Source organism: Tursiops truncatus, chromosome 8 (genome assembly GCF_011762595.2).
Source record: "Tursiops truncatus isolate mTurTru1 chromosome 8, mTurTru1.mat.Y, whole genome shotgun sequence".
Lineage (NCBI taxonomy): Eukaryota > Metazoa > Chordata > Mammalia > Artiodactyla > Delphinidae > Tursiops > Tursiops truncatus.
In genome coordinates this window covers 9,031,221-9,055,576 of record NC_047041.1, presented here as the reverse complement: position 1 = coordinate 9,055,576, position 24,356 = coordinate 9,031,221, and the positions used below count along the sequence as shown (strand labels likewise).

At 37.7% G+C, this 24,356-nt stretch overlaps 1 protein-coding gene across 11 annotated transcripts in view; it reads left to right on the top strand.

Moving 5' to 3' along the window:
• Positions 1 to 24,356, top strand: part of CCDC15 (coiled-coil domain containing 15) — an 86,925-nt gene that overhangs the window by 40,774 nt on the left and 21,795 nt on the right. For 5 of the 11 annotated variants that reach the window (XR_012333275.1, XM_073808020.1, XM_073808026.1 and 2 more), the window contains 9 exons: positions 2,811 to 2,933; positions 3,191 to 3,694; positions 4,275 to 4,397; positions 4,637 to 4,759; positions 6,619 to 6,693; positions 7,002 to 7,124; positions 7,605 to 7,727; positions 14,572 to 14,664; positions 16,224 to 16,327. Coding sequence is in view for 10 of the 11 variants with exons in the window: in XM_073808020.1 (XP_073664121.1) it covers positions 2,811 to 2,933; positions 3,191 to 3,694; positions 4,275 to 4,397; positions 4,637 to 4,759; positions 6,619 to 6,693; positions 7,002 to 7,124; positions 7,605 to 7,727; positions 14,572 to 14,664; positions 16,224 to 16,327 (1,391 nt within the window). In the remaining variant the exon portion in view is untranslated. The remainder of the gene's footprint in view (positions 1 to 2,810; positions 2,934 to 3,190; positions 3,695 to 4,274; positions 4,398 to 4,636; positions 4,760 to 6,618; positions 6,694 to 7,001; positions 7,125 to 7,604; positions 7,728 to 14,571; positions 14,665 to 16,223; positions 16,328 to 24,356) is intronic. The other 6 variants (XM_073808023.1, XM_073808024.1, XM_073808022.1 and 3 more) reach the window with 6 other exon arrangements.

Sequence of the window (24,356 nt, the reverse complement as noted above, 5' to 3'; positions counted from 1 at the left end):
TGTTAGACTTATTTTGACTGACATCTGGTTGTTCCAGATTTAGAGATAAACGTAGAAGAGATATATTTGCCTTGCCCACTGTTAGATCACCAAGACAAAATTGTAAGCCTTCTGAAATTGTTACTGGCTAGGATAGGGGCAAATTATCATTTATAAAGTTAAAATATTCTCCTACCAGGATCAGCTCCGTGCTTTGTGACCACCTAGAGGGGTGGGATAGGGAGGGCGGGAGGGAGACGCAAGAGGGAGTGGATACGGGGATATATGTATATGTATAGCTGATTCACTTTGTTATACAGCAGAAACTAACACAACAATGTAAAGCAATTATACTCCAATAAAGATGTTAAAAAAAAAATTCTCCTACCAGGAATTTCACTTCCATGTGTTTGATATGTAAGTGACTTGTTTGTATACTTGAAATAGAACTCAATATTCTGTATTAGACTACCATAACCTGCTAGGATTGCTCCAGATCTTTCACAAAAACTCAGCTTAGTGTCATGAGCATATTGCTTTCTCTAGACCATTTATATTTGTATTAATTTTTCTTCTTTTTCAGAAAGCACTTTGTAGGAAACCATCATTCACCAGGATAAATATAGGGATAAGAGGAGAAATGCCCTTTGAGGTCCATCAAGGTCTTTTTTTTTTTTTCTTTTTTGTGGTACGCGGGCCTCTCACTGCTGTGGCCTCTCCTGTTGCGGAGCACAGGCTCCGGACGCGCAGGCTCTGGACGCGCAGGCTCAGCGGCCACGGCTCATGGGCCCAGCCGCTCCACGGTATGTGGGATCCTCCCGGACCGGGGCACAAACCCGTGTCCCCTGCATCGGCAGGCAGACTCTCAACCACTGCGCCACCAGGGAAGCCCCATCAAGGTCTTTTAACTCTTGTAGATTACCAGAAATTTATGGAAGATCAGGTAGGGAAATGTAAAGAGTAGAGGAAAAAAGATGCCTTGTTAGAACTATCCACAGCTAATTAAGGATGAGTTTAAGTATTAAGATTATAATGCCCAATAGTTATTTTTTTCTAACAGTTCTATTAAGCTTTAATTCACATACCACACAATTCACCCATTTAAAGTGTACAATTCAGAGGTTTTTGGTATATTCACAGGGTTGTGCAACTGTCACCACAATCTAATTTAGAAGATTTTCTTCACCCCTGAAAGAAACCCCATACCTGTTAACTGTCACTCCCCAGTCCCTCCCTGTCCCTACCCCCAGTACTAAGCAACCACTAAACTACTTTCTGTCTCTGTAGATTTGCTTATTCTGGGCATTTCATATAAATGGAATAATATAATATGGCATCTTTTGTGACTGGCTTCTTTCACTTTGCATAATGTATTCAAAGTTCGTCCACATTGTAGCATGTATCAGTACATCAGTATGTCACACTTAGTTCAGCAGTTGATAGACATTTGTGTTGTTTCCATTTCTTAGCTTTTACGAATAATTGTGCTATAAGCAGTTTTTACATGTTTTTGTACGGACATTCATTTCTCTGGTTGTGGAATTTCTGGGTCATGTTAACTCTATGTGTAATATTTTGAGGAACTGCCAAGGTGGTTTTTTTTAATTTTTTTTTTTTTTTTTTTCTTTGCGGTATGCGGGCCTCTCACTGCTGTGGCCTCTCCCGCCATGGAGCACAGGCTCCGGACACGCAGGCCCAGCGGCCATGGCTCACGGGCCCAGCCACTCCGCGGCATGTGGGATCTTCCAGGACCGGGGCATGAATCCGTGTCCCCTGCATCGGCAGGCGGACTCTCAACCACTGCGCCACCAGGGAAGCCCCGGTTTTTTTGAATTTTTAAAAAATTAATTAATTTTAAAATTAATTTTGGCTGTGTTGGATCGTCATCACCGTACTTGGGCTTTTCTCTAGTTGCGGTGAGCGGGGGCTACTCTTTGTTGCGGTGTGCAGGCTTCTCATTGCGGTGGTTTCTCTTGTTGCAGAGCACAGGCTCTAGGCACGCGGACTTCAGTAGCTGTGGCTCGCGGGCTCTAGAGCACAGGCTCAATAGTTGTGGTGCACAGGCTTAGTTGCTCCACGGCATGTGGGATCTTCCCAGATCAGGGATCGAACCTCTGTCTCCTGCATTGGCAGGCAGATTCTTATCCACTGTGCCACCAGGGAAGCCCCTGCCAAGGTGTTTTCCATCAACAATGTATGAGGGTTCCATTTTCTCCACATTGTCTTCAAAACTTGTTATTGCCCATCTTTTTTACAGCCACCTTAGTGGGTGTGAAGTGGGATCTCTCCATACTTTTGATTTGTATTTTCCCAGTGACTGATCATCTTGAATATCTTTTCATGTGCTTATTGCCCATTTATATATCTCTCGTGGAGAAAATCTGTATTCAAATGTAGTGCCATTTTTAAATTGAGTTGTCTTTTTATTATCAAGTTATAAGAATTCTTTATATGAATACAAGTCTCTTATCAGATACTTGATTGCAAGTATTTTCTCCCATTCTCTGGGTTGTCATTTAACTTTCTTAATGCTATCATTTGCAGCACAAAATTTTTAGTTTTGGTATAGTCTAATTTATCTGTTTTTCTTTTGCTGCTGTGCTTTTGGTGCAGTATCTATTAAGCCATTGCTTAATCCTATGTCTTCTAAGAATTTTATAATTTTATCTCTCATATTTAGGTCTTTAATCCATTTTGAGTTAATTTTTATATATGGTGTGAGGAAGAGTGCTAACTTAATGCTTTTGCATGCATTCTTGTTTCTACCTGTAACAGATACATTTGGTTGGTTTTTTTTTTTTCTTTTCCATTTTTGTTTGTGTGTTCTTTAGGAACCTGACACTGAGGAATCTTCATCTATTATGATAGATAAGAAAGGGAAAAAGAATTTGTCTTGGGGGGACCAGCAGGATCTCCTTTTTGAAGACAAGGATATACCTTTCAGCACAGTTCAGGTAAAGCAGAGTGAAAGGAGATAGTATAATAGAAATTAAAGTAATTATGATTTGGACTAGAGATGCCAGTATTCTTGTACTGGTTTGAGACTGTAGATTTAGGTTCTATTGAGTTGAGCAAAGACTGTAATTTTGCATTTTATTTTAGTAATTTGTTTGACTACCGTATCCTTTTAAGATTATTTTAGGAATCTCGCAGAAAACCCAGTGTTGCTGCTGCTTGGCATTCTATATTTGATGTTTATGTTCACTTTTAGAAAGTACAATTCAAAAATCCATTATTTGCTGTGATGGAAGAGGAAGAGGTAAGGCAGTTACACCAGGATGTTCTGCCAGAAGCCCAGGATTATCTTCCAGAAGCCCCAGGTGACCTGCTGCAAACCCAGGGTGATTTGACAGGCGTCTGCAGTGTTGAGCTGGAAGCCCAGAGTGTTGAGCTGAGGCTCGGTACCCAGGATATCAAGCTGGAAGGCCAAGCTGTTGAGCCCAAAGCCCAGGCTGTTAAGACCAAAACTCAGAGTGTTATGCTGAAAGATCAGAGTGTTGAACTAGAAGATGGGAATATTGTTTTGGAAGTCCAAGATTTTCTACTCCAAAACCAGGCTTTTCTACCCACAGACCAGCATATTCTTCCCAAAGACCAGAATGTTCTACCCAAATGCCAGGACCAGGATTTTCTACCCACAGACCAGCATGTTCTTCTCAAAGACCAGAATGTTCAACCCAAATGCCAGGACCAGGATTTTCTACCCAAAGATCAGGTAAAATAGAGTGGAAAGGAGATATAACAAAAAGAAATAAGCTCTTTAAGGCTTGTAGTGGAATTTGCAAGGACTATATTGCAGCTGATTTGGAGAGCCATAGTTGGAACAAAATAGTTCACTGATTGATTTATCAAATAAATGTCCAGGGTTCTTATTAAGTGTTAAAATATTGTCAGCAGCATATTACCCCTGTCTGGACAATTTGCTTTTTAAACAATTTTCTTCATTAGGGAAAGTATTTCTTGCAGCCGTCATCTGTTTTGAGAGCTGAAAGATGGGAAAAAAGAGTGGCCCACAAGTGTCCAACAGTATTTTTTACCCAGGTTCCAAGGTCAGCCCTCCACCAGAGATCAGGTAGACCAAGAGGAAGAAGAAAGGGATCAACAGGAAGTAAATTACTTAGGGTTGTGGCTGGGTTTATGGGGAATAGAGTATAGTGTGTTAATTTATTCTATAAGATGTTCAATTAAACTCTGACCTCAGTTAACTCCTGAATTCTCAGTGCAACCTAAAGTATTATTGATTAACCTGTCTTTCTTAACTGAACAATTGCTATTTTATATTTGTTCTTTTTTAGAAAGCAAATTTGAAGCCGCCAGCATCAGTTTTGATAGGTAGGAGTCGGGAAGAGGTGCTTCCTCTGGATGTCCATCAAGATCTTCTACACAGGCATCAAGATCAGGCCTTCATCAACGGCAAGGTAGAGCAGAAAAAGGAGAGGGACCATCAGGAACTGCATTGTTTGGGTTTACTTTGGAACTTTCCAAGATTGTTCTTAGCTAGATTTCAAAAAGTATGGTTTTCTGTTTTATTCCATAATGTTTCACATTATCTGGAGTTGAAAAAATTACTGTAAGGCTCCCAATAGAGCCTAGAATATTATTGCTATCATGTTACTCCCACTGAACAATTTACACTTTATGTTTTCTTCTCTCTTAGAAGGTACGCTTCAAGGAGTCATATTGTGATATGACAAATGAGAAAGGGAGAGAAGACTTTTCTCTGGCAGGTTATCAGTATCTGCCTCCTAAACTTCAGGACCAGGCCTTCATCAGAGATCAGGTAGAGCACAATCAGAAAGAGATAGGAAATAAAGTAGCTGGATTTCATACATTTTCAACAACTGGTAATGTGAAATATAGAATCAGATCCTTGTTCAGTGAACTGTATCAGTCAGATCAGTTCTGTCATTCAGAAGGATGATAAATCACATTCATATTCTTATTGTGGAATCAGACTATTCTAATTTACTAAGATTATGCTATAACTTTTGCTGAAGCCCACATTATTACCACAAGCATACTGCCCTTACGTGAATATTATAGGAAGAATTAGCAGATCCTAAATTACTTAAAATTTGGGGGGGGGGGTTGTCAGACTATTCTGTACATGTTTGGGGATTAAAAATTAAGATCTCTAGAGTTGGGGTAAAAGTATAACATCCTCGTTCAAACCAAAATGTATCAGAATAGCCTCATCTGGTGCCATTTCCCTGGAGTTCTCACTGAAGCCTAGAGTATTAAGGTTAGCATGTTGCCCTGGTTAGACGACTTGTTTTCTGTTTTTGTTGTTTCTTTTGAACATGTTTCTGAAGCAACTGTCATCTTTTATGAGAGAAGAGAGAGAGAGAGAGATGAATTGACTCTGGGGTGTCATCAGAATGTTAAACCTAAAATGCAAGACCAAGCCTCCCCTAGAGAACAGGTAGAGCAGAATACAGTGAGAGCGCTGTCTACTTTCTAAAAGAGTAACAGATGAAATTTCTTAAGATTTGGGCTGGAGCTTGCCAAGCTAGCTAGTATGTAGACTACATAGAATTAAAGCTTCTAGAGTTAGGCTAAGAGTATGATGTCTTCATTTATTTCAGAATGTGCCAGATCTAAAGAGACCAGGTGAGGAAGCATACCTCTGTCATTTGGGTTAAATAAGAGATAGGTTTTATATAAAGTTGATTGGTTATCCGTAAATTGTTCTTCTTAAACTCAAGTCCTTCAGCAAATTTGCCTTTTGACATTTAGTCTTATACATACTGAAGGAATTCTACTCTTGGCCATCTGAAGCAGTACACCAAAGCCAGACATCAAATTTGCAAACCAGTTATGATGAAGGAAAAAACAAGCTGTTTGCCACTCAAAACATCCTAGACTTCACCACTTCTAGTATTTATGCATGGAGTTATTGGGGACATCGAGTAGGAGTACTTTGGGAAATGACACAGCTTTTTTCCTGGCTTTACCTGAGAAAATGCTAGCAACATTATAAAAATATTGCCTTGTTGCCTTATCTTCTTCGAAATGTGTTGTTGAATAAAGAGTTGCCCCATGCAAAAAATGCAAAAGAAAAAAAGTGCCAGAATAATCTGGGATTTGCTTCAAAATACTCCAGGAAAGAAAGTGGGAGAAGAGATGGATGAAAAAACATGATGTTGCTGGGAGGGACAAATTGGGAAATTGGGATTGACATATCACACTACTATATATAAAATAGATAACTAATAAGGACCTACTGTATAGCACAGGGAACTCTACTCAATATTCTGTAATGGCCTATAGGAAAAGAATCTAAACAAGAGTGGATGTATGTATAACTGACTCACTTTGCTGCACACCTGAAACTAATACAACCTTGTAAAACCAACCATACTCCAATAAAAATTAAGAGAAAAAACAAAAACAAAAAACATGATGTTGCTAATTGTCAGTGCTGGGTGATAGGTATCTTGGGACTTATTATACTAATTTTTTCCCCACTTTTATGTATGTTTGGAAATTTTATATTAAACACACACATGCACACCTCTAATTGTTATATTACCCTCCCCTGGTATCATTATTTCAGAGTTGTCACTGAAGTGTACAGTATTGTCACTAACCTATAATTTTTGCTTAGACAATTAGTTTTGTGTTTTGTTATTCCTTTAGAACAAGTGTATCAAGCAGCCCTCATCTTTTGAGAAATGGGAGGTTGAAAGACGAGTTGCTTCTGAAGTGCCATCGGTATGTTTCACCTGGTATTCAAGACCTAGCCTCTCCCAGAGAATAAGTAAAGCAGAATATAGGGAGAAGTAAGTAACAGAGAGTAAATTCCTTAGGTTTTGGTTCAAGATTGACAGGGCAAAGTAGTAACTGTTTCAGGGGTTTAGTGTTAAGGTCAATAACAATGGGCAAAGATATAATGTCCTCCTGTTCTGTGACCATTCTGCCCTGTTAAATCTACTTCTGGCCTCTTCACTAAAGCTTTTACTATTGCCCTGGCATGACGCTACTGCTTGGACAATTGATGTTCAGTGTTTGTTTTCTTTTAGCCCAGGAACTGTGGGCAGGCCTCACATAATATGACAGATGAGAGATGGAGAAAGGAGTTATTTCTGGAGCACCATGAATATGTTTTACATGAAATCCAGGATCCAGGCTCCACCAGAGAGCAGGTAGAGCAGAGTATAGTAAAGTGTAAGCAGCAGAAAGTCAGTTAATTAGAGTTTGATATAGACTTGCCAGAGCTATGCTACCAACAACAACGATGATGATGATGGTGTTATCTCTTATTAATATTATCAATAATGTTGTTAATATTATTAAGACTAACAGCTTAAATTCATTAAGCATTTACCATAGCCAAAATGGTTCTAAAACTGTATCCATTGTCTCATTTAACTCTCACAATTACCCTGGGAGATGGATACTATTATTATCCTTGTTTTATGGCTGGAGAAACTTAGGATTGCTTCGCAGATACAGTTAAGATCCATAGTAGTGGCGAGAAGTGTAATGTCTACTTTTATGCCGTAATATATTAGACTATTCTGACCTATTTAGATTACATCAGGGGTATCGCTGCAGCCTAAAGTGTTTTTACTACCATTACGTCACTGCTCACGCCATTTGGGGAATGCATTTGTATCTTTTAGAGCTTACGCTCCATACGGCAACCATCTGCTGGAACAGCTGAAAGATGGCAAGCAGGTTTGCTTCCGGCTGGCCGTCAGCATCTTCCACCCAAGCACCAGAGAGAGGCTCCCAGCAGCAGACAGGTAAACCAAACTGTAGAGTATGAACCCTGGAGTTTAGATAGGGTGTGGGTCCTACTGAGCTGGGAGCAGTAAGGCTGAGCAAAAGGCCGATTCTGGGTTTATTTCATAGTGTGTAAAACCTAAGATTACTCACCGAAGCCTAGGGTATTGTCAGAAGCGCTTGTTACCTATTGGAAAAATTGTATTTTTTACATGTACGTTCTTTTATTAAAGGTGTATTTCTGGTGGCCCTAGTCTTCTATGGTGTGAGAGGGAAAGAAATAAGTGGTTTCTGGGGGGAGGGGGAGGGAGGATCTTTCACCAACAGCCAGGACTAGATCTCCATCAGTAACCTGGTAGAGCATAAGGTAGGATCACCAAGAAAGAAACTCTTCAGAATTTGGGCTGGAGCTTGTTAGGGTTATATTGCCTAAGTTTTGGTGTATTGATTTAAGATCTATAGTTTTTCAAGAAAATGTCACAGTACGCTGGCCTACTAAGATTTTTCTATGACTTAACTGAAGTCTAGTTTATTCCCACTAGAATTTTACCATTGTCTGGATAATTTCTGACTTGTGGTTTCATGTTATTTTAAAGACAGAGCCTTCAGGCAACCAGTGTTGTTAGAATATATGAAAGAGATAAAGAGAAATTTCCTCTTGGCTCTTTTAAGAGAGCAGAAAGAAAAGGAGGCATAAAGGCAGAATTATGGATTTGGGCTGAGGTTTTTAGGACTAAACTGCAGGTCCTTTGTTATTTTTGGTTTGGGTCTCTTAAGATTGGTCTAAGGGAAGGCTGTCATGTTTTCTTCTGCATCGCCGTTTACATATCCTGAACTATGCCAGGCCCTTTTCTACTTCAGCTCTTTTGCTTTTTTTACCCCTCTGCTTGGATAGTCTTCTCTTTTTTCTTCACAAAGCTGGTCCCTTCTCATCCTTCACGTTTCAGCTTAAATGTCACCTTTTTAGAAAAGACTGCTCTGACCACCTTATCAAGATTAACGTTATTAATATTATTAAGACTAACAGCTTAAATTCATTAAGCATTTACCATAGCCAAAATGGTTCTAAAACTTTGTATCCATTGTCTCATTTAACTCTCACAATTACCCTGGGAGATGGATACTATTATTATCCTTGTTTTATGGCTGGAGAAACTTAGGATTGCTTCGCAGATACAGTTAAGATCCATAGTAGTGGCAAGAAGTGTAATGTCTACTTCTATGCCGTAATATATTAGACTATTCTGACCTATTTAGATTACATCAGGGGTATCGCTGCAGCCTAAAGTATTTTTACTACCATTACGTCACTGCTCACGCCATTTGGTGAATGCATTTGTATCTTTTAGAGCTTATGCTCCATACGGCAACCCTCTTCTGTCTTTCCTCTGTCCCTGCATTCTGTTTGTTTCCTTCTCCATAAACAAGACAGTTTGTAATTATTTACTTATTTACATGACTTCCACTAGTCTATAAGCTTTATGAGGAGAGGCACCACACTTGTTTTGTTTACCGGAGTGTGGACGGCATTTAACATGGTGCTTGGTACCTGCTGGTTTCTTGCTAAATTTGTTTAGAAAGAATTAGTCAATCAAACACTTATTGAGCACCTGTTTGATGTTAGCCATTGTTTAGGTTCTAAATATCAAAGCTATAACTATGAACAAGACAGAGCACTCAAATTTCAGTCTAAAGAAGAGAGACTGACAAATAAACGATAATTCTGAAGCAACATAATTAGTGGTAGAGGATGCATAGGGCATTAGCTGAGCACAGAAGAGGGGTACCTAATCCTGACTGTTTAATTGAGGGTGCAGCTTTGGTAGTCAGAACCTCTTCTTCTTGTCCTTCTGCCATACCAGCCCTGAAAATCCTCAACCCTGGATCAGTCCTTTCACCTTTTAGGCTCCCAAATAATCCAGCCTTATTGGAAAAAAGCTCTTTAATGGTGTAGGTTTATACACATTCATCCTTACGGTTTATAGTCACAGCTGGGTCCCCAGTGCTGCCTAGCTTTTTCCTTACTTGCCACTTGTCCGCTCCCTCACCTATGGCCCACACTGATCATTCTAACCCTTAAATACTCCTTAAAGTTCCTGCTGCACCCCCATACTCTCAGACTTTCGATAAAAGAAAAAGTAGAAGCCATCATGCAATAACTCCCTTGACCATTTACTTTTTTGCCATTCTTACCTGTTCCTACTAATCTCAGAGGAAGAGATGTCTTTCTTTGGATCCATATTCTGGATTCTCTTGCCATCTTTTCTTCTGGGTCCAATTTTGAATATTATATTGTGAGACAGGTTTCTATTAAAATCCTCTGAATAATGTTGCATATTTTTGTTTGTTTTGGCAAGCAGTCAACCTGGTTAAATTCACATTATATGTTCTTTCTCATCTTCTGTGAACAGTGGCTCCAATGTTAGTTCAGGTCTCAAAGCCTTCATTATACTTCTTTAAGTCCATCCCATGCATGCACAGCTCAGGGGTAATTCTGGGATGTGTGCCAGTTCATACACAGAATTAAGGAATCCACTTTTCTAACTCATGCATCTTTTTTTTTTTTTGCGGTATGCGGGCTTCTCACTGTTGTGGCCTCTCCCATTGCGGAGCACAGGCTCCGGACACGCAGGCTCATCGGCCATGGCTCACGGGCCCAGCCACTCCGCGGCATGTGGGATCTTCCTGGACCGGGGCACGAACCCTTGTCTCCCGCATTGGCAGGCGGACTCCCAACCACTGCGCCACCAGGGAAGCCCTCATGCATTTTTTAAAATTAATTTTTATTGGAGTATAGTTGATTTATAATGTATTTTATAATGTATTAGTTTCTGCTGTACAGCAAAGTGAATCAGTTATACATATACACATATCTACTCTTTTTTTAGATTCTGTTCCCATACAGGTCATTACAGAGTATTGAGTAGAGTTCTGAACTCACTCCTCTTGAGGATACCCACCCCATATACTCTCCAGATACCAGGGGCCACATTTCCTGGAATTTTTAGTTACAATCAGTGAGAGAGAGAGGCTCAGAGTGGGCTTACTCCTTGGCCAGTGCTGGAAGTCCAGTTTTTCTTACTTTTTTGAAAGCAGAAAATTTCATTTTTATTATAGCAAAAGTAAATACAAATAAACAAAAAGAAAAAAACCCCCAAATTCCAGAGATAACCACCATTAGCCTATTGCTATGTATTGTTTTCAGATTTTCTCTATAAAAAATAACTTTAAAAATAACAGCCTTATTGAAATATACAATCAATTCTCTTTATTCATAGTAGTTATGTTCTATAAAGTTGCCATAAACACTGAATTTTAGTGACTACTGAACCATTCATTGCTCAACTGTTTTGTGTGAATTTCTGTTTGAAGACACCTTATTTAATGTGTGTTGTTGATTCATTAACATTGTAGTCAGGGCCAGTGTCACTATAGCTTGTGCCTGAACGAAGCTTATCTAATATATGTAAATATTTTCTCCATAAGGCACATCACAGCCTTCTTATGCTTAAGAACACTAGGTAGTGCTTCAGCACTGTGCTTGAGGGATGTTTTAAACAGCAAAATCAACAGAAAAAGCACAAAAATGCAAAAACCTTTGCACCAAATGTACCTTGAAAAGGATACTTGTTTACAGTATGAAGGCCCAAAGGCAGAGCATCACCGTGTTCGACCTCAGCTTGCAATGTGTAAAACTGACGATTCAGATTTTTCACAGCTCTGTGCATGTCTGCAAGTGACCACAAAAGCACTGCGAGTATTCATTTTGTGATAACAAATACATTTTAACGAATAGGCAAATTCACAAATAATACAGGAGTGTTCAAATAATGAGGATTGACTACTTTATATACCATACAAGTAACCCATTTAAAGTGTACAATTCAGTGTTTTTACTATATTCAAAGGGTTGTGCAGACTTTGCCACAATCGGTTTTAGAATATTTTCATTACTCCCCAAAAGTCATACATACACCCATTAGCAGCCACTCGCTCCCTTTTTCCCCTCACCCCCATCCCCAGCCCTAGGCAACCACTAATCTACTTTCTGTCTCTATAGATTTGCCTGTTCTGGACATTTTATATAAATGGGATCGTGGAATGGCCTTTTGTCACTGACTTCTTTCACTTAGCGTAATGTTTTCAAAGTTCATTGACCTTGTAGCATGTAGTAGTACTTCATTCCTATTCATTGGATAATATTCCATTATATTCATACAGCACGTTTTATTTATCCATTCATCAGCTGATGGACATTTGGATTGTTTCCACTTCTTGACTGTCATGAATAATGCTGCTATGAACATTTGTTTATAAGTTTTTCTGTGATATGTGTTTCCATTTCCCTTGGGTATATACCTAGGAGGGGAATTGCTGAGACTTATGGTAATCATATGCTTAACCTTTGAGGAACTGCCAAACTGGTTTCCAAAGTGGCTGCGCTATTTTTCATTCTCATTGGCAGTATTATGAGGGTTCCAATTTCTCCGCATCCTCACCAATACTTGTCATTGTCTGCCTTTTTAATTATAGTTCTCTTAATGGATGTGAAGTCATATCTCACTGTGGTTTTGGTTTACATTTACTTGATGATTAATGATGAGCATCTCTTCACATGCTTATTGGTCATATGTATATGTTCTTTGGAAAATTATTAAATCCTCTGTGCAACTTGTAATTGGATTATTTATCTTCTAATTATTGAGTTATGTGAGTTCTTAATATATTCTACTGGATTCTTAATCTACTGGATTCTTAATATATTCAAATCTGTTTTGTGATTTGCAGATGTTTTCTCCTATCCTGTGGGTTGTCTTTTCACTTTCTTGGTGGTTTCCTTTCCTTTGCAGCACAGAAATTTTTAACTTTGAAGTCCAGGTTACTTATTTTTTCGTGGCTTGTGCTTTTGGTGTCATATCTAAGAAACCATTGCCTGATCCAAGGTCATGAAGATTTACTGCTGTGTGTTCCTCTAAGAATTTTATATCTCTTGCATTCTGCAAGGTCTTCAATCCACTTTGCATTAATTTTCTTATATGGTGTTCAGTAGAGGTCCAACTTCATTCTTTTTTGCACTTGGATATCCAGTTGACCCAACATCATTTGTTGAAAAGACTCTTTTTACCCGTTGAATTCGCTCATCACTTTTGTCAAAAATTAGTTGATTACGGGCTTCCCTGGTGGCACAGTGGTTGAGAGTCCACCTGCCGATGCAGGGGACACGGGTTCGTGCCCCGGTCCGGGAAGATCCCACATGCTGCGGAGCGGCTGGGCCCATGAGCCATGGCTGCTGAGCCTGCGCGTCCGGAGCCTGTGCTCCGCAACAGGAGAGGCCACGACAGTGAGAGGCCCGCGTACCGCAAAAAAAAAAAAAAAAAAAAGTTGATTGTAAATTTAAGAGTTTATTTCTGAACTATCAGTTCTATTCCATTGATCTATAAGTCTGTCCTTATGTTAGTACCACACTGTGTTGATCAGTGTAGCTTCGCAGTAAGTTTTGAAATTGGGGAGAGTGAGTTCTCCAACTTGGTTCTTCTGTTTCAAGGTCATCTCAGCTATTCCAGGTCCCTTGCATTTTTGTATGAATTTAAGGATAACCTTGTCAACTTCTACAAAGAAGTCAGCTGAAATTTTGATGTAGATTGCATTAAATCTGTTGATCAATTTGCCATCTTAACAATATTAAGTCTTCTGATTCATTTAGATCTTCTATTTCTTTCAACAATGTTTTGTAGATTTCAGTGTATACAATTTACACTTCCTTTATTAAATTTATTCCTAAGAATTTTTTGATGATATTTTATATGGATTTTCCCCTTAATTTCATTTTCAGATTGTTCATTGCAAGTACCTAAAAATACAATAGAGCTTTGCATACTGATCTTATATCTTGCAACTTTGCTGAAAGATAAATAACTTTTAAGCTAAAAAGATAAAAGTAATTTTAAACTTTTATTTCTAAAAGTTAGAGATCATAATTTGAGCCATATAATGTCCAAGTAAGTGTACTAAGTTATGTCAACAGGCTTTTCTAATAATTAGGGGGGAAATAAGCCCCAGTTTCTTCCCTGCCATGTCAGTTGATGGCTATAGTATTTTCAAGCTTTTATTCTCTAAACTCACACCTTTCAAGAACATGTATAAATTGAAAATGATTACAGATTTGAGATGTTAAGGGATCTAGTTTTATATCCTGGATTCAGTCCCAAGCACACACTCATGATAGAGTGATTTCAAGTGATCAATTTAGAAGGACTTTCATTCTGAACATTTTGATCTGTCATTAGTTCATTCTCTTTTTTTTTTTGGCTGTGTTGGGTCTTTGTTTCTGTGTGCTGGCTTTCACTAGTTGCGGCGAGCGGGAGCTACTCTTCATTGCAGTGTGCAGGCTTCTCACTGAGGAAGCTTCTCTTATTGCGGAGCATGGGCTGTAGGCGCAGGCTTCAGTAGTTGTGGTGTGTGGGCTCAGTAGTTGTGGCTTGCGGGCTCTAGAGCACAGGCTCAGTAGTTGTGGCACATGGGCTTAGTTGCTCCATGGCATGTGGGATCTTCCCGGACCAGGTCTCGAACCCATGTATGTCCCCTGCATTGGCAGGCGGATTCTTAACCACTGCACCACCAAGGAGGTCCCCATCCATGTTTTTGACCTGGATATTTTCTTTTCTTTATTGTTTTTGTTTGATTAATTTCTTTCTTTTATTCTTTCTTAAAGCTTTATTCTTTTATATTTGTTTAAAAAATTGTTTTTATCCAGTTGAGCTCAAGATTGCAGGAGAAAGGAATCAATAGATGAAATTATCAAAAACATACGTAGGGCTAACTTTTGGCAATTTTGTCTCTTTGTGTGACTGGACTTTCTAACAGGTTGGTGGTGAATATCAATCAGGATTGAACACTGAATTCCAAACTCCACTGGCACTTCAGTCAGGAGTAAGTCAAGAGGAAGACAAGAAAGAGGTATGTAGTGACAATGGCTTTTGGACATCAGTGTTTCTACTATAATAGTATATGTGAGATTGGAAACAATTTGTTGTGTCCTAACACATTAAGAGCTAGTACTACAAATTCCATAGATAAAGGCACAAAAGTTGCTTGACTCATTTTAATATGTTGAACTTCTCTTCTAAGCTTCTAGGATTTAGGGTACCTTGATGTGAAATCAGAGAGGTGATCCTAGTGAGTTTCTTCAGTTAGTGTATATTTGCCATAATAGCTAATTTAAGGAAGAGTTTTAATTTGTGACTTCCTTTTTTTCCTTTTCAATCTAAAGTTAGTTTAAATGAACAGTTTTTAACACTGGCCATGCACCAGAATCAGACATGGAGCTTTTTCCAAATACAAATGCCTGGACCCAAAGCAGATATACTGAATCAGTATCTTAGGTAGGTTTGGGGCATCTGTGTTTTAAAAAAACACCACAGATGATTGTGATGTATCTTCAATATTGAGAACTGTTATTATAGTTTTAATAATTTTTACCAAAAAGACACAAGCTACTCTAAGGACAAAAACATGTCTGTGTGTATACTAGTGCTCTTTGAGTAGCTTGTGCCCTTAAAAAGAGAATATATAAATTTGGAAGTATGAACAGATCACGGACAGGGTAGTAGCATTTGCTTTTTTTTTTTTTTTAAATTATTTATTTATTTATTTTTGGCTTCGTTGGGTTTTTGTTGCTGCACGCGGGCTTCCTCTAGCTGTAGCGAGCAGGGGCTACTCTTCCTTGTGGTGTGCGTGTTTCTCATTGTGGTGGCTTCTCTTGTTGCGGAGCACAGGCTCTAGGCACGTGGGCTTCAGTAGTTGTGGCACGTGGGCTCAGTAGTTGTGGCTCACGGGCTCTAGAGCGCAGGCTCAGTAGTTGTGGCGCACAGGCTTCATTGCTCCGCGGCATGTGGGATCTTCCCGGACCAAGGCTCGAACCCATGTACCCTGCATTGGCAGGCAGGTTCTTAACCACTGTGCCACCAGGGAAGCCCCAGCATTTGCTTTTATTATACTTGTTCCCTTTAAAAGTATGATGCTCTGTTATTCCTCAGTCTTCCCTCCCTCCTCCCCACCATATTAGGCTAGGCTTAGAGTGTGCTTTTGTAGTGTGGTTTTAATTTTGGAACGTTAAAGTGACGTTCTGTTATAAAATACCTCTTACATTCTTTCTTTGGTTCTGCTTCTGTGGTACTTACTACTTGGGAACACAGAGTAAATATAGTATGTATCTTATCATATTAAATATAATCATTTCCTCAAGGGCTATTGACAACTGACCATGCTAAGTGCAAACTAAATTAGTACTTCTTTCTCTGATTTGTCTGTTACATCTAATAGCTATGTGCTTGAAAATATAAATCTCTTGCTATATGTGATATTATCCTGAGTCACCATAAATAGAAGGAAATTAAGGACTTAATTCCCTGTGACTTTTGTGTCACATAGTTTTCTTGTCTATGGCACAAGGATTTTCCTTTCTTGGAAAGTCCTCTGAGAGCGGAATCTTAACAATTTTAACTTCTTTTCTTTAGCGTCAAAAGCAGTACCTGAGATATAGACGACTTTTCATGGATATTGAAAGAGAACAAGTGAAAGAACAACAGAGGCAAAAAGAACAAAGGAAGAAAATTGAAAAGTAAGTTCTTTGATCCTCATTGTGAGCCTTAAATTACCAGTTAAGATGATTTTGGAAGCTAGGTTTAGAAATAATCAAGCAGTGGTTTTACCTTCTTATCCAAAGTGGAAACAACTGTTTTGATCTGGGTCGTAGTATTAAAAGATGGTTAAGAGCTATGTTTTTTTAATAGACTATTTTTGGGAGTAGTTTTAGGTTCATAGCAAAATTAAGCAGAAAGTACAGAAAGTTCCCATTTACTCCCTGCCCCTACACATGGACTGCTTCCTCCACTGTCAATATCCTGTACCACAGTGATACATTTGTTACAACTCATAAACCTACATTGACATATCATAATCTATATTTTACATTAGGCTTCAGTCTCAGTGTTGTACATTATTATAGGTTTTGACAAATGTATAATGACATGTATCTACAAACGTAGTATCATACAGAATAGTTTTATTGCCCTAAAAATGTTCTGTGCTCTGTGTATTCATCTCTCCCTTCCCCCAGCCTGTGGCAACCACTGATCTTGTTACTGGCTCCATTGTTTTGCTATTGGGCTGGCCAAAAGGTTCGTTTGGTTTTTGTGTAAGATGGCTCTAGTAGCACTTAGTTGTCTTTAACTTCATTCAAAATAAGTTTGTTAGATTGTATGTGACAGCTGTCATATCAGCGTGCATTTAAAAAAAGACTTATCAAAATTGGTGAATTTTTGTGTAGCCATTTTAATATTGAAGATGGAAGGAAAAAACCAACATTTTTGGCATCTTATGCTTTATTATTTCAAGAAAGGTTAAATACACAACCGAAATGCAAAAAAAAATTTGTGCAGTATATAGAGAAGGTGCTGTGACTGATCGAACATGTCAAAAGTGGTCTGCAAAGATTCGTGCTGGAGATTTCTTGCTGGATGATGCTCCACGGTCGGGTAGACCAGTTGAAGTTGATAGCAATCAAATCGAAACACTAATTGAGAACAATCAACATTATACCACACGGGAGATAGCTGACATACTCAAAATATCCAAATCAAGCGCTGAAAATCATTTGTACCAGCTTGGTTATGTGAATCGCTTTGACGTTTGGGTTCCACATAAGTTAAGCGAAGAAAATCTTCTTGACCGTATTTCCGCATGCGATTCTCTACTTAAACGTAATGAAAACGTTCCATTTTGAAAACAAATTGTGAGGGGTGATGAAAAGTGGATACTGTACACTAATGTGGAATGGAAGAGATTGTGGGGCAAGCGAAATGAACCACCACCAACCACACCAAAGGCAAGTCTTCATCCAAAGAAGGTGATGTTGTATATGTGGTGGGATTGGAAAGGAGTCCTCTATTATGAGCTCCTTCTGGAAAACCAAACGATTAATTCCAACAAGTACTGCTCCCAGTTAGACCAACTGAAAGCAGCACTTGATGAAAAGCATCCAGAATTAGTCAACAGAAAACGCATAATCTTCCATTAGGATAACACAAGACCGCATGTTTCGTTGATGACCAGGCAAAAACTATTACAGCTTGGCTGGGAACTTCTGATTCACCCGCCACATTCACCAGACATTGCACCTTCGGATTTCCATTTATTTTGGTCTTTATAAAATTCTCTTAATGGAAAAAATTTCAATTCCCTGGAAGCTGTAAAAGGCACCTGGAAGAGTTCTTTGCTCAAAAAGGTAAAAAGTTTTGGGAAGATGGAATTATGAAGTTGCCTGAAAAATGGCAGAAGGTAGTGCAACAAAAGGGTGAATACATTGTTCACTAAACTTCTTGGTGAAAATGAAAAAATGTATCTTTTATTTTTACTTAAAAACCAAAGGCACTTTTTGGCCAACCCAGTATTTTCAGAATATCATATAGCTGGAATCATATGGTATGTAGCCTGTTCAGACTGACTTTTTCCCTTTAGTATTATGCATTTAAGATTGCTCAAATTCCTTTTCATGGCTTAATAATTCATTTCTTTTTAGTGCTGAATAGTATTCTAAAATGTGGATGTACTACAGTTTATTTATCCATGCACCTACTGAAGGATAGCTTGGTTTCTTCCAAGATTTGGCAGTTACAAATAAAGCTACTATAAGCATCCATGTGCAGGTTTTGTGTGGGCATAAATTTTCAACTCCTTTGGGTAAATATTGAGGAGTACATTTGCTGGATTGTATGGTAAGAGGATGTTCACTTTTCTAAGAAACTATCAAACCTTCCTCCAAAATGTACCACTTTGCAATCCATCAGCAATGAATGAGAGTTCCTGTTGCTCCACATCCTTGTCAGCATTTGATGCTGTCGGCATTTTGAATTTTGGCCATTGTAATAGGAGTGTGTGTTATCTCGTTATTTTAAATTGCATTTCCCTGATGACATGACGAGGAGCATCTTTTCATATGCTTACTAGCCATCTGTATATCATCTTTGGTGAAGTGTCTGTTCAGGTCTTGGGCCCATTTTTTAATTGGGCTATTTGTTTTCTTATTCTTGAGTTTTACGGGTTCTTTGTATATTTTGGATAATAGTACTTTATCAGATGTGTCTTTTGCAAATAATTCCTCCTAGTCTGTGGCTTGAATTCTCATTCTCATGACATTGTCTTTTGGAGAGGAGATGTTTTTAATTTTAATGAAATTCAGCTTATAATTATTTTTTTCATAGATCATACCTTTGATATTATATCTAAAAAGTCATTGCTGTACCCAAAGTCACCTATATTTTCTTTTGTGTTATCTTCTAGGAATTTTGTAGTTTTGTGTTTTACATTTAGCTTTATGATACATTTTGAGTTAACTTTTGTAAGGGGTATAAGGTCTGTGTCCGTATTCCTTTTTTTTTCACACAGATATTCAGTTGTTCCTATACCATTTGTTGAAAAGACTATCTTTGCCTCCTTATATTGCCTTTGCTCCTTTGTCAAAGATCAGTTAAGTGTATTTGTGAGGGTCTATTTCTGGGCTGTCTGTTCTGTGCCATTGACCTATTTGTGTATTCTTTTGCCAATACCACACTGTCTTAAAAGGGAAATGATGCCTGTAAGAGACTCACTTTAACTTTAAGGACACACATAGGCTGGAAGTGGAGGGATGGAAAAAGATATTCCATGCAAATGCTCACAAAAAGAGAGCAGGGATACCTATCCTTGTATCAGAAAAAATAAACTAAGTTAAAAAAGAAGGGTCACAATAGACAAGTCACTATATATGATAAAACGATCAATTCATGAAGATGACATAACGATTGTAAGTATCCAACATCGGAGCATCTAAATATAAAGCAGATATTAATAGAACTGAAGGGAGAAATAAACACTACAGTAAAAGTAGGAGACTTTAACCCCCCTCTCAACAATGGATAGATCATACAGAAAGAAAATCAATAAGGAAACAGCACTTTTGAGTAATACTATAGACCAAATGGATCTATACACACATATACAGAACATTTTATCCAACAGCAGCAGAAAACACATTCTCTTCAAGAACAAACAGAACATTCTCCAGGATAGATCATATGTTAGGCCACAAAACAAATCTTAACAAATCAAGAAGATTGAAATTATATCAAGCATCTTTTCCAAACACAATAATGTGAAACTAGAAATCAATAACAGGAAGAAAATTGGAAAATTCACAAATACATGGAATTTAAACAACACACTCCTGAACAACCAGTGGACCAAAGAAGAAATCAAAAGGGAAATTTAAAAAAATCTTGTGATATTATGGGATATGGCAAAAGCACTTCTAAGAGGAAAGTTTATAGCTATAAAGAGAAAAGATCTCAAATAAACAACCGAACCTTCCACCTGAAGGAACTGGAAAAAGAAGAGCAAACTAAGCTCAAAATTAATAGAAAGAGGGAAATAATGATTAGAGCAGAAATAAAGAATAGGGAAAAAATAGAAATGATCAGCAAAACTAAGAATTGGTTTTTGAAAAGATAAAACAAAATTGAAAATCCTTCGCTAGATTAACCAAGAAAAAAACTCAAATAAATAATATTATAAGTGAAAGAGGACTCATTACAACTGACACCACAGAAACACAAAGGTTTTAAGAGACTACCATTTACAATTATATGCCAACAAATTGGACAACCTAAGAAAAATGGATAAATTTCTAGAAACATACAACCTATCAAGACTAGATTATGGAGAAATAGAAAATCTGAACAGACCAATTGCAAGTAGGGAGATTGAATTAGTAATCAAAAACCTCCCAACAACAGTTGAGGAGCAGACAGCTTCACTGGGAATTCTACCAAACGTTTAAAGAGGAATTAACACTGATCCTTCTCAAAATTCCAAAAAAATAGAAGAGGAGGGAACACTTCCAAACTTATTACGAGGCCAGCATTATCCTGATATCAAAACCAGACAAGGACAGTACAAGAAAAGAAAATTACAGGCTACTATCCTTGATGAATGTAGATGCAGAAAGTTTCAACAAAGTATTAGCAAATTGAATCCAACAATACATTAAAAGGACCACACTCCAGGATCAAGTGGAATTTATTCTAGGGATGCAAGGATGGTTCAAATCCACAAATCAATCAGTGTGATACACCATATTAACATAATGAAAGATAAAAATCATGTGATTGTCTCAGTAGACGCAGAAAAAGCACTTGACAAAATTCAACATCCATTCATGATAAAAACTCTCAACAAAGTGGATATAGAGGGAACATACCTTGACATAATAAAGACCATATATGACAACTCCATAGCTAACATCATACTCCATGGTGAAAAGCTGAAAGCTTTTCCTTTTAGGATCAGGAACAAGACAAAAACGCCTATTCTTGCCACTTTTATTCAACATAGTACAGGAAGTCCTAGCCTGAGCAGTTAGTCAAGAAAAATAAATAAAACCATTAAATTGGAAAGGAAGAATTAAAAGTGTGACTATTTACAGATGACATGATATTATATACAGAAAACCCTTAGACTCCACCAAAAATCTGTTAGAACTAAATGAATTCAGTAAAGTTGCAGGATACAAAATCAATTTACAAAAATCAGTTGTATTTCCATATATTAACAATGAACTATTGAAAACAGAAATTGAGAAAACAATCCTATTTACCATAACATCAAAAAGAATAAAATACTTAGGAGTAAATTTAACCAAGGAGGTGAAAGATCTTTACACTGAAAACTATAAGACACTGTTGAAAGAAATTGAAGAAGACACAATTAAATGGAAAGATATTTCATGCCCATGGGTTGGAAGAGTTAGTATTGTTAAAAATATCCATACTACCCAAAGCTGTCCACAGATGCAGTCCCTATCAAAATTCCAATGGCAGAAATAGACAAACAATCCTAAAATCCATATAGAACCACAAAAGACCCTGAATAGCCAAAACAATGTTGAGAAAGGAGCACAAAGCTGGAGACATCACACGTCCTGATTTTAGACTATATTAAAAAGCTATAGTAACACTGTGGTATTGACATAAAAACAGATACATATATGATGGGACAGAATAAAGAGTTCAGAAATAAATCAATTAATTTGTGATGAGAGAGCCAAGAATATGCAATGGAGAAAGGATAGTCTTGTCAATAAATGGTGTTGGGAAAACTGGACAGCAGCATGCAAAAGAATTCAATTGGACCCCTATCTTACACTATCAAAAATCAACTCAAAATGGATTAAAAACTTGAACTTAAGACCTGAAACTGTAAAACTCCTAGAAGAAAGGTTACAATAAAACAAATGTTTGTTGAATGTTAAAGCCTACCATGTGGCAGGCACTGTACTGAATGCTGAGGATATACAATTTGCATATGTGGCAGGATAGTGGTTCATAGCACAAATTAAGAATCAAATAGTCTTAGGTTTGAATTTTCTACCTATTGGCTATGTAACCTTGAGCACAGTTCTTCGTGTGGATGAACTTCTTCATGTGGATGAACTTCTTTTTTTTTTGAAAATTTTTTGGAATTTTTAAATTTAATTTAAATTATTTTTTTATACAGCAGGTTATTATTAATTATCTATTTTATACACATCAGTGTATACATGTCAATCCCAATCTCCCAGTTCATCCCTCCACTCCTCACTGTCCCCCCGGGTGTCCATACGTTTGTTCTCTATGTCTGTGTCTCTGTTTCTGCTTTGCAAACTGGTTCATCTGTACCATTTTTCTAGATTCCACATATATGCGTTAATATACGATATTTGTTTTTCTCTTTCTGACTTACTTCACTCTGTATGACAGTCTCTAGGTCCATCCATGTCTCTACAAATAACCCAATTTTGCTCCTTTTTATGGCTGAGTAATATTCCATTGTATATATGTACCACATCTTCTTTATCCATTCATCTGTCGATGGGCATTTAGGTTGCTTCCATGACCTGGCTATTGTAAATAGTGCTGCAGTGAACACTGGGGTGCATGTGTCTCTTTGAATTATGGTTTTCTCTGGGTATAAGCCCAGTAGTGGGATTCCTGGGTCATATGGTAATTCTATTTTTAGTTATTTAAGGAACCTCCATACTGTTCTCCATAGAGGCTGCATCAATTTACATTCCCACCAACAGTGCTAGAGGGTTCCCTTTTCTCCACACCCTCTCCAGCATTTGTCGTTTGTAGATTTTCTGATGATGGCCATTCTAGCTGGTGTGAGGTGATACCTCACTGTAGTTTTGATTTGCATCTCTCTGCTAATTAGTGATGTTGAGCAGCTTTTCTTGTGCCTGTTGGCCATCTGTATGTCTTCTTTGGAGAAATGTCTATTTAGGTCTTCTGCCCATTTTTGGATTGCATTGTTTGTTTTTTTAATATTGAGCTGCATGAGCTGTTTATATATTTTGGAGATTAATCCTTTGTCTGTTGATTCAGTTGTAATATTTTCTCCCATTCTGAGGGTTGTCTTTTTGTCTTGTTTATGGTTTCCTTTGCTGTGCAAAAGCTTTGAAGTTTCATTAGGTCCCATTTGCTTATTTTTGTTTTTATTTCCATTACTCTAGGAGGTGGGTTAAAAAAGATCTTGCTGTGATTTATGTCAGAGAGTGATCTTCCTATGTTTTCCTCTAAGAGTTTTATAATGTCCGATCTTACATTTAGGTCTTTAATCCATTTTGAGTTTATTTTTGTGTATGGTGTTAGGGAGTGTTCTAATTTCATTCTTTTACATGTAGCTGTCCAGTTTTCCCAGCACCACTTATTGAAGAGACTGTCTTTTCTCCATTGTGTATCCTTGCCTCCTTTGTCATAGATTAGTTGACCATAGGTGCGTGGGTTTACCTCTGGGCATTCTATCCTGTTCCATTGATCTATATTTCTGTTTTTGTGCCAGTACCATATTGTCTTGATTACTGTAGCTTTGTAATATAGTCTGAAGTTAGGGAGTCTGATTCCTCCAGCTCCATTTTTTCCCCTCAAGATTGCTTTGGCTATTAGGCATCTTTTGTGTCTCCATACAAATTTTAAGATTTTTTTGTTCTAGTTCTGTAAAAACTGCCATTGGTAATTTGATAGGGCTTGCATAGAATCTGTAGATTGCTTTGGGTACTATGGTCATTTTCACAATGTTGATTCTTCCAATCCAAGAACATGGTGTATCTCTCCATCTGTGTCATCTTTGATTTCTTTCGTCAGTGTCTTATAGTTTTCTGAGTACAGGTCTTTTACCTCCTTAGGTAGGTTTATTCCAAGGTATTTTATTCTTTTTTTGCAATGGTGAATGGGATTGTTTCCTTAATTTCTCTTTCTGATCTTTCATTGTTAGTGTATAGGAATGCATGAGATTTCTGTGCATTAATTTTGTATCATGCAACCTTACCAAATTCATTGATTAGCCCTGGTAGTTTTCTGGTGGCATTTTTAGGATTATCTATGTATATTGTCATGTCATCTGCAAACAATGACAGTTTTACTTCTTTTCCAATTTGTATTCCTTTTATTTCTTTTTCTTCTCTGATTGCTGTGGCTAGGACTTTCAAAACTATGTTGAATAATAGTGGCGAGAGTGGACATCCTTGTCTTTTTTCTGATCTTAGAGAAAATGCTTTCAGTTTTTCACCATTGAGAATG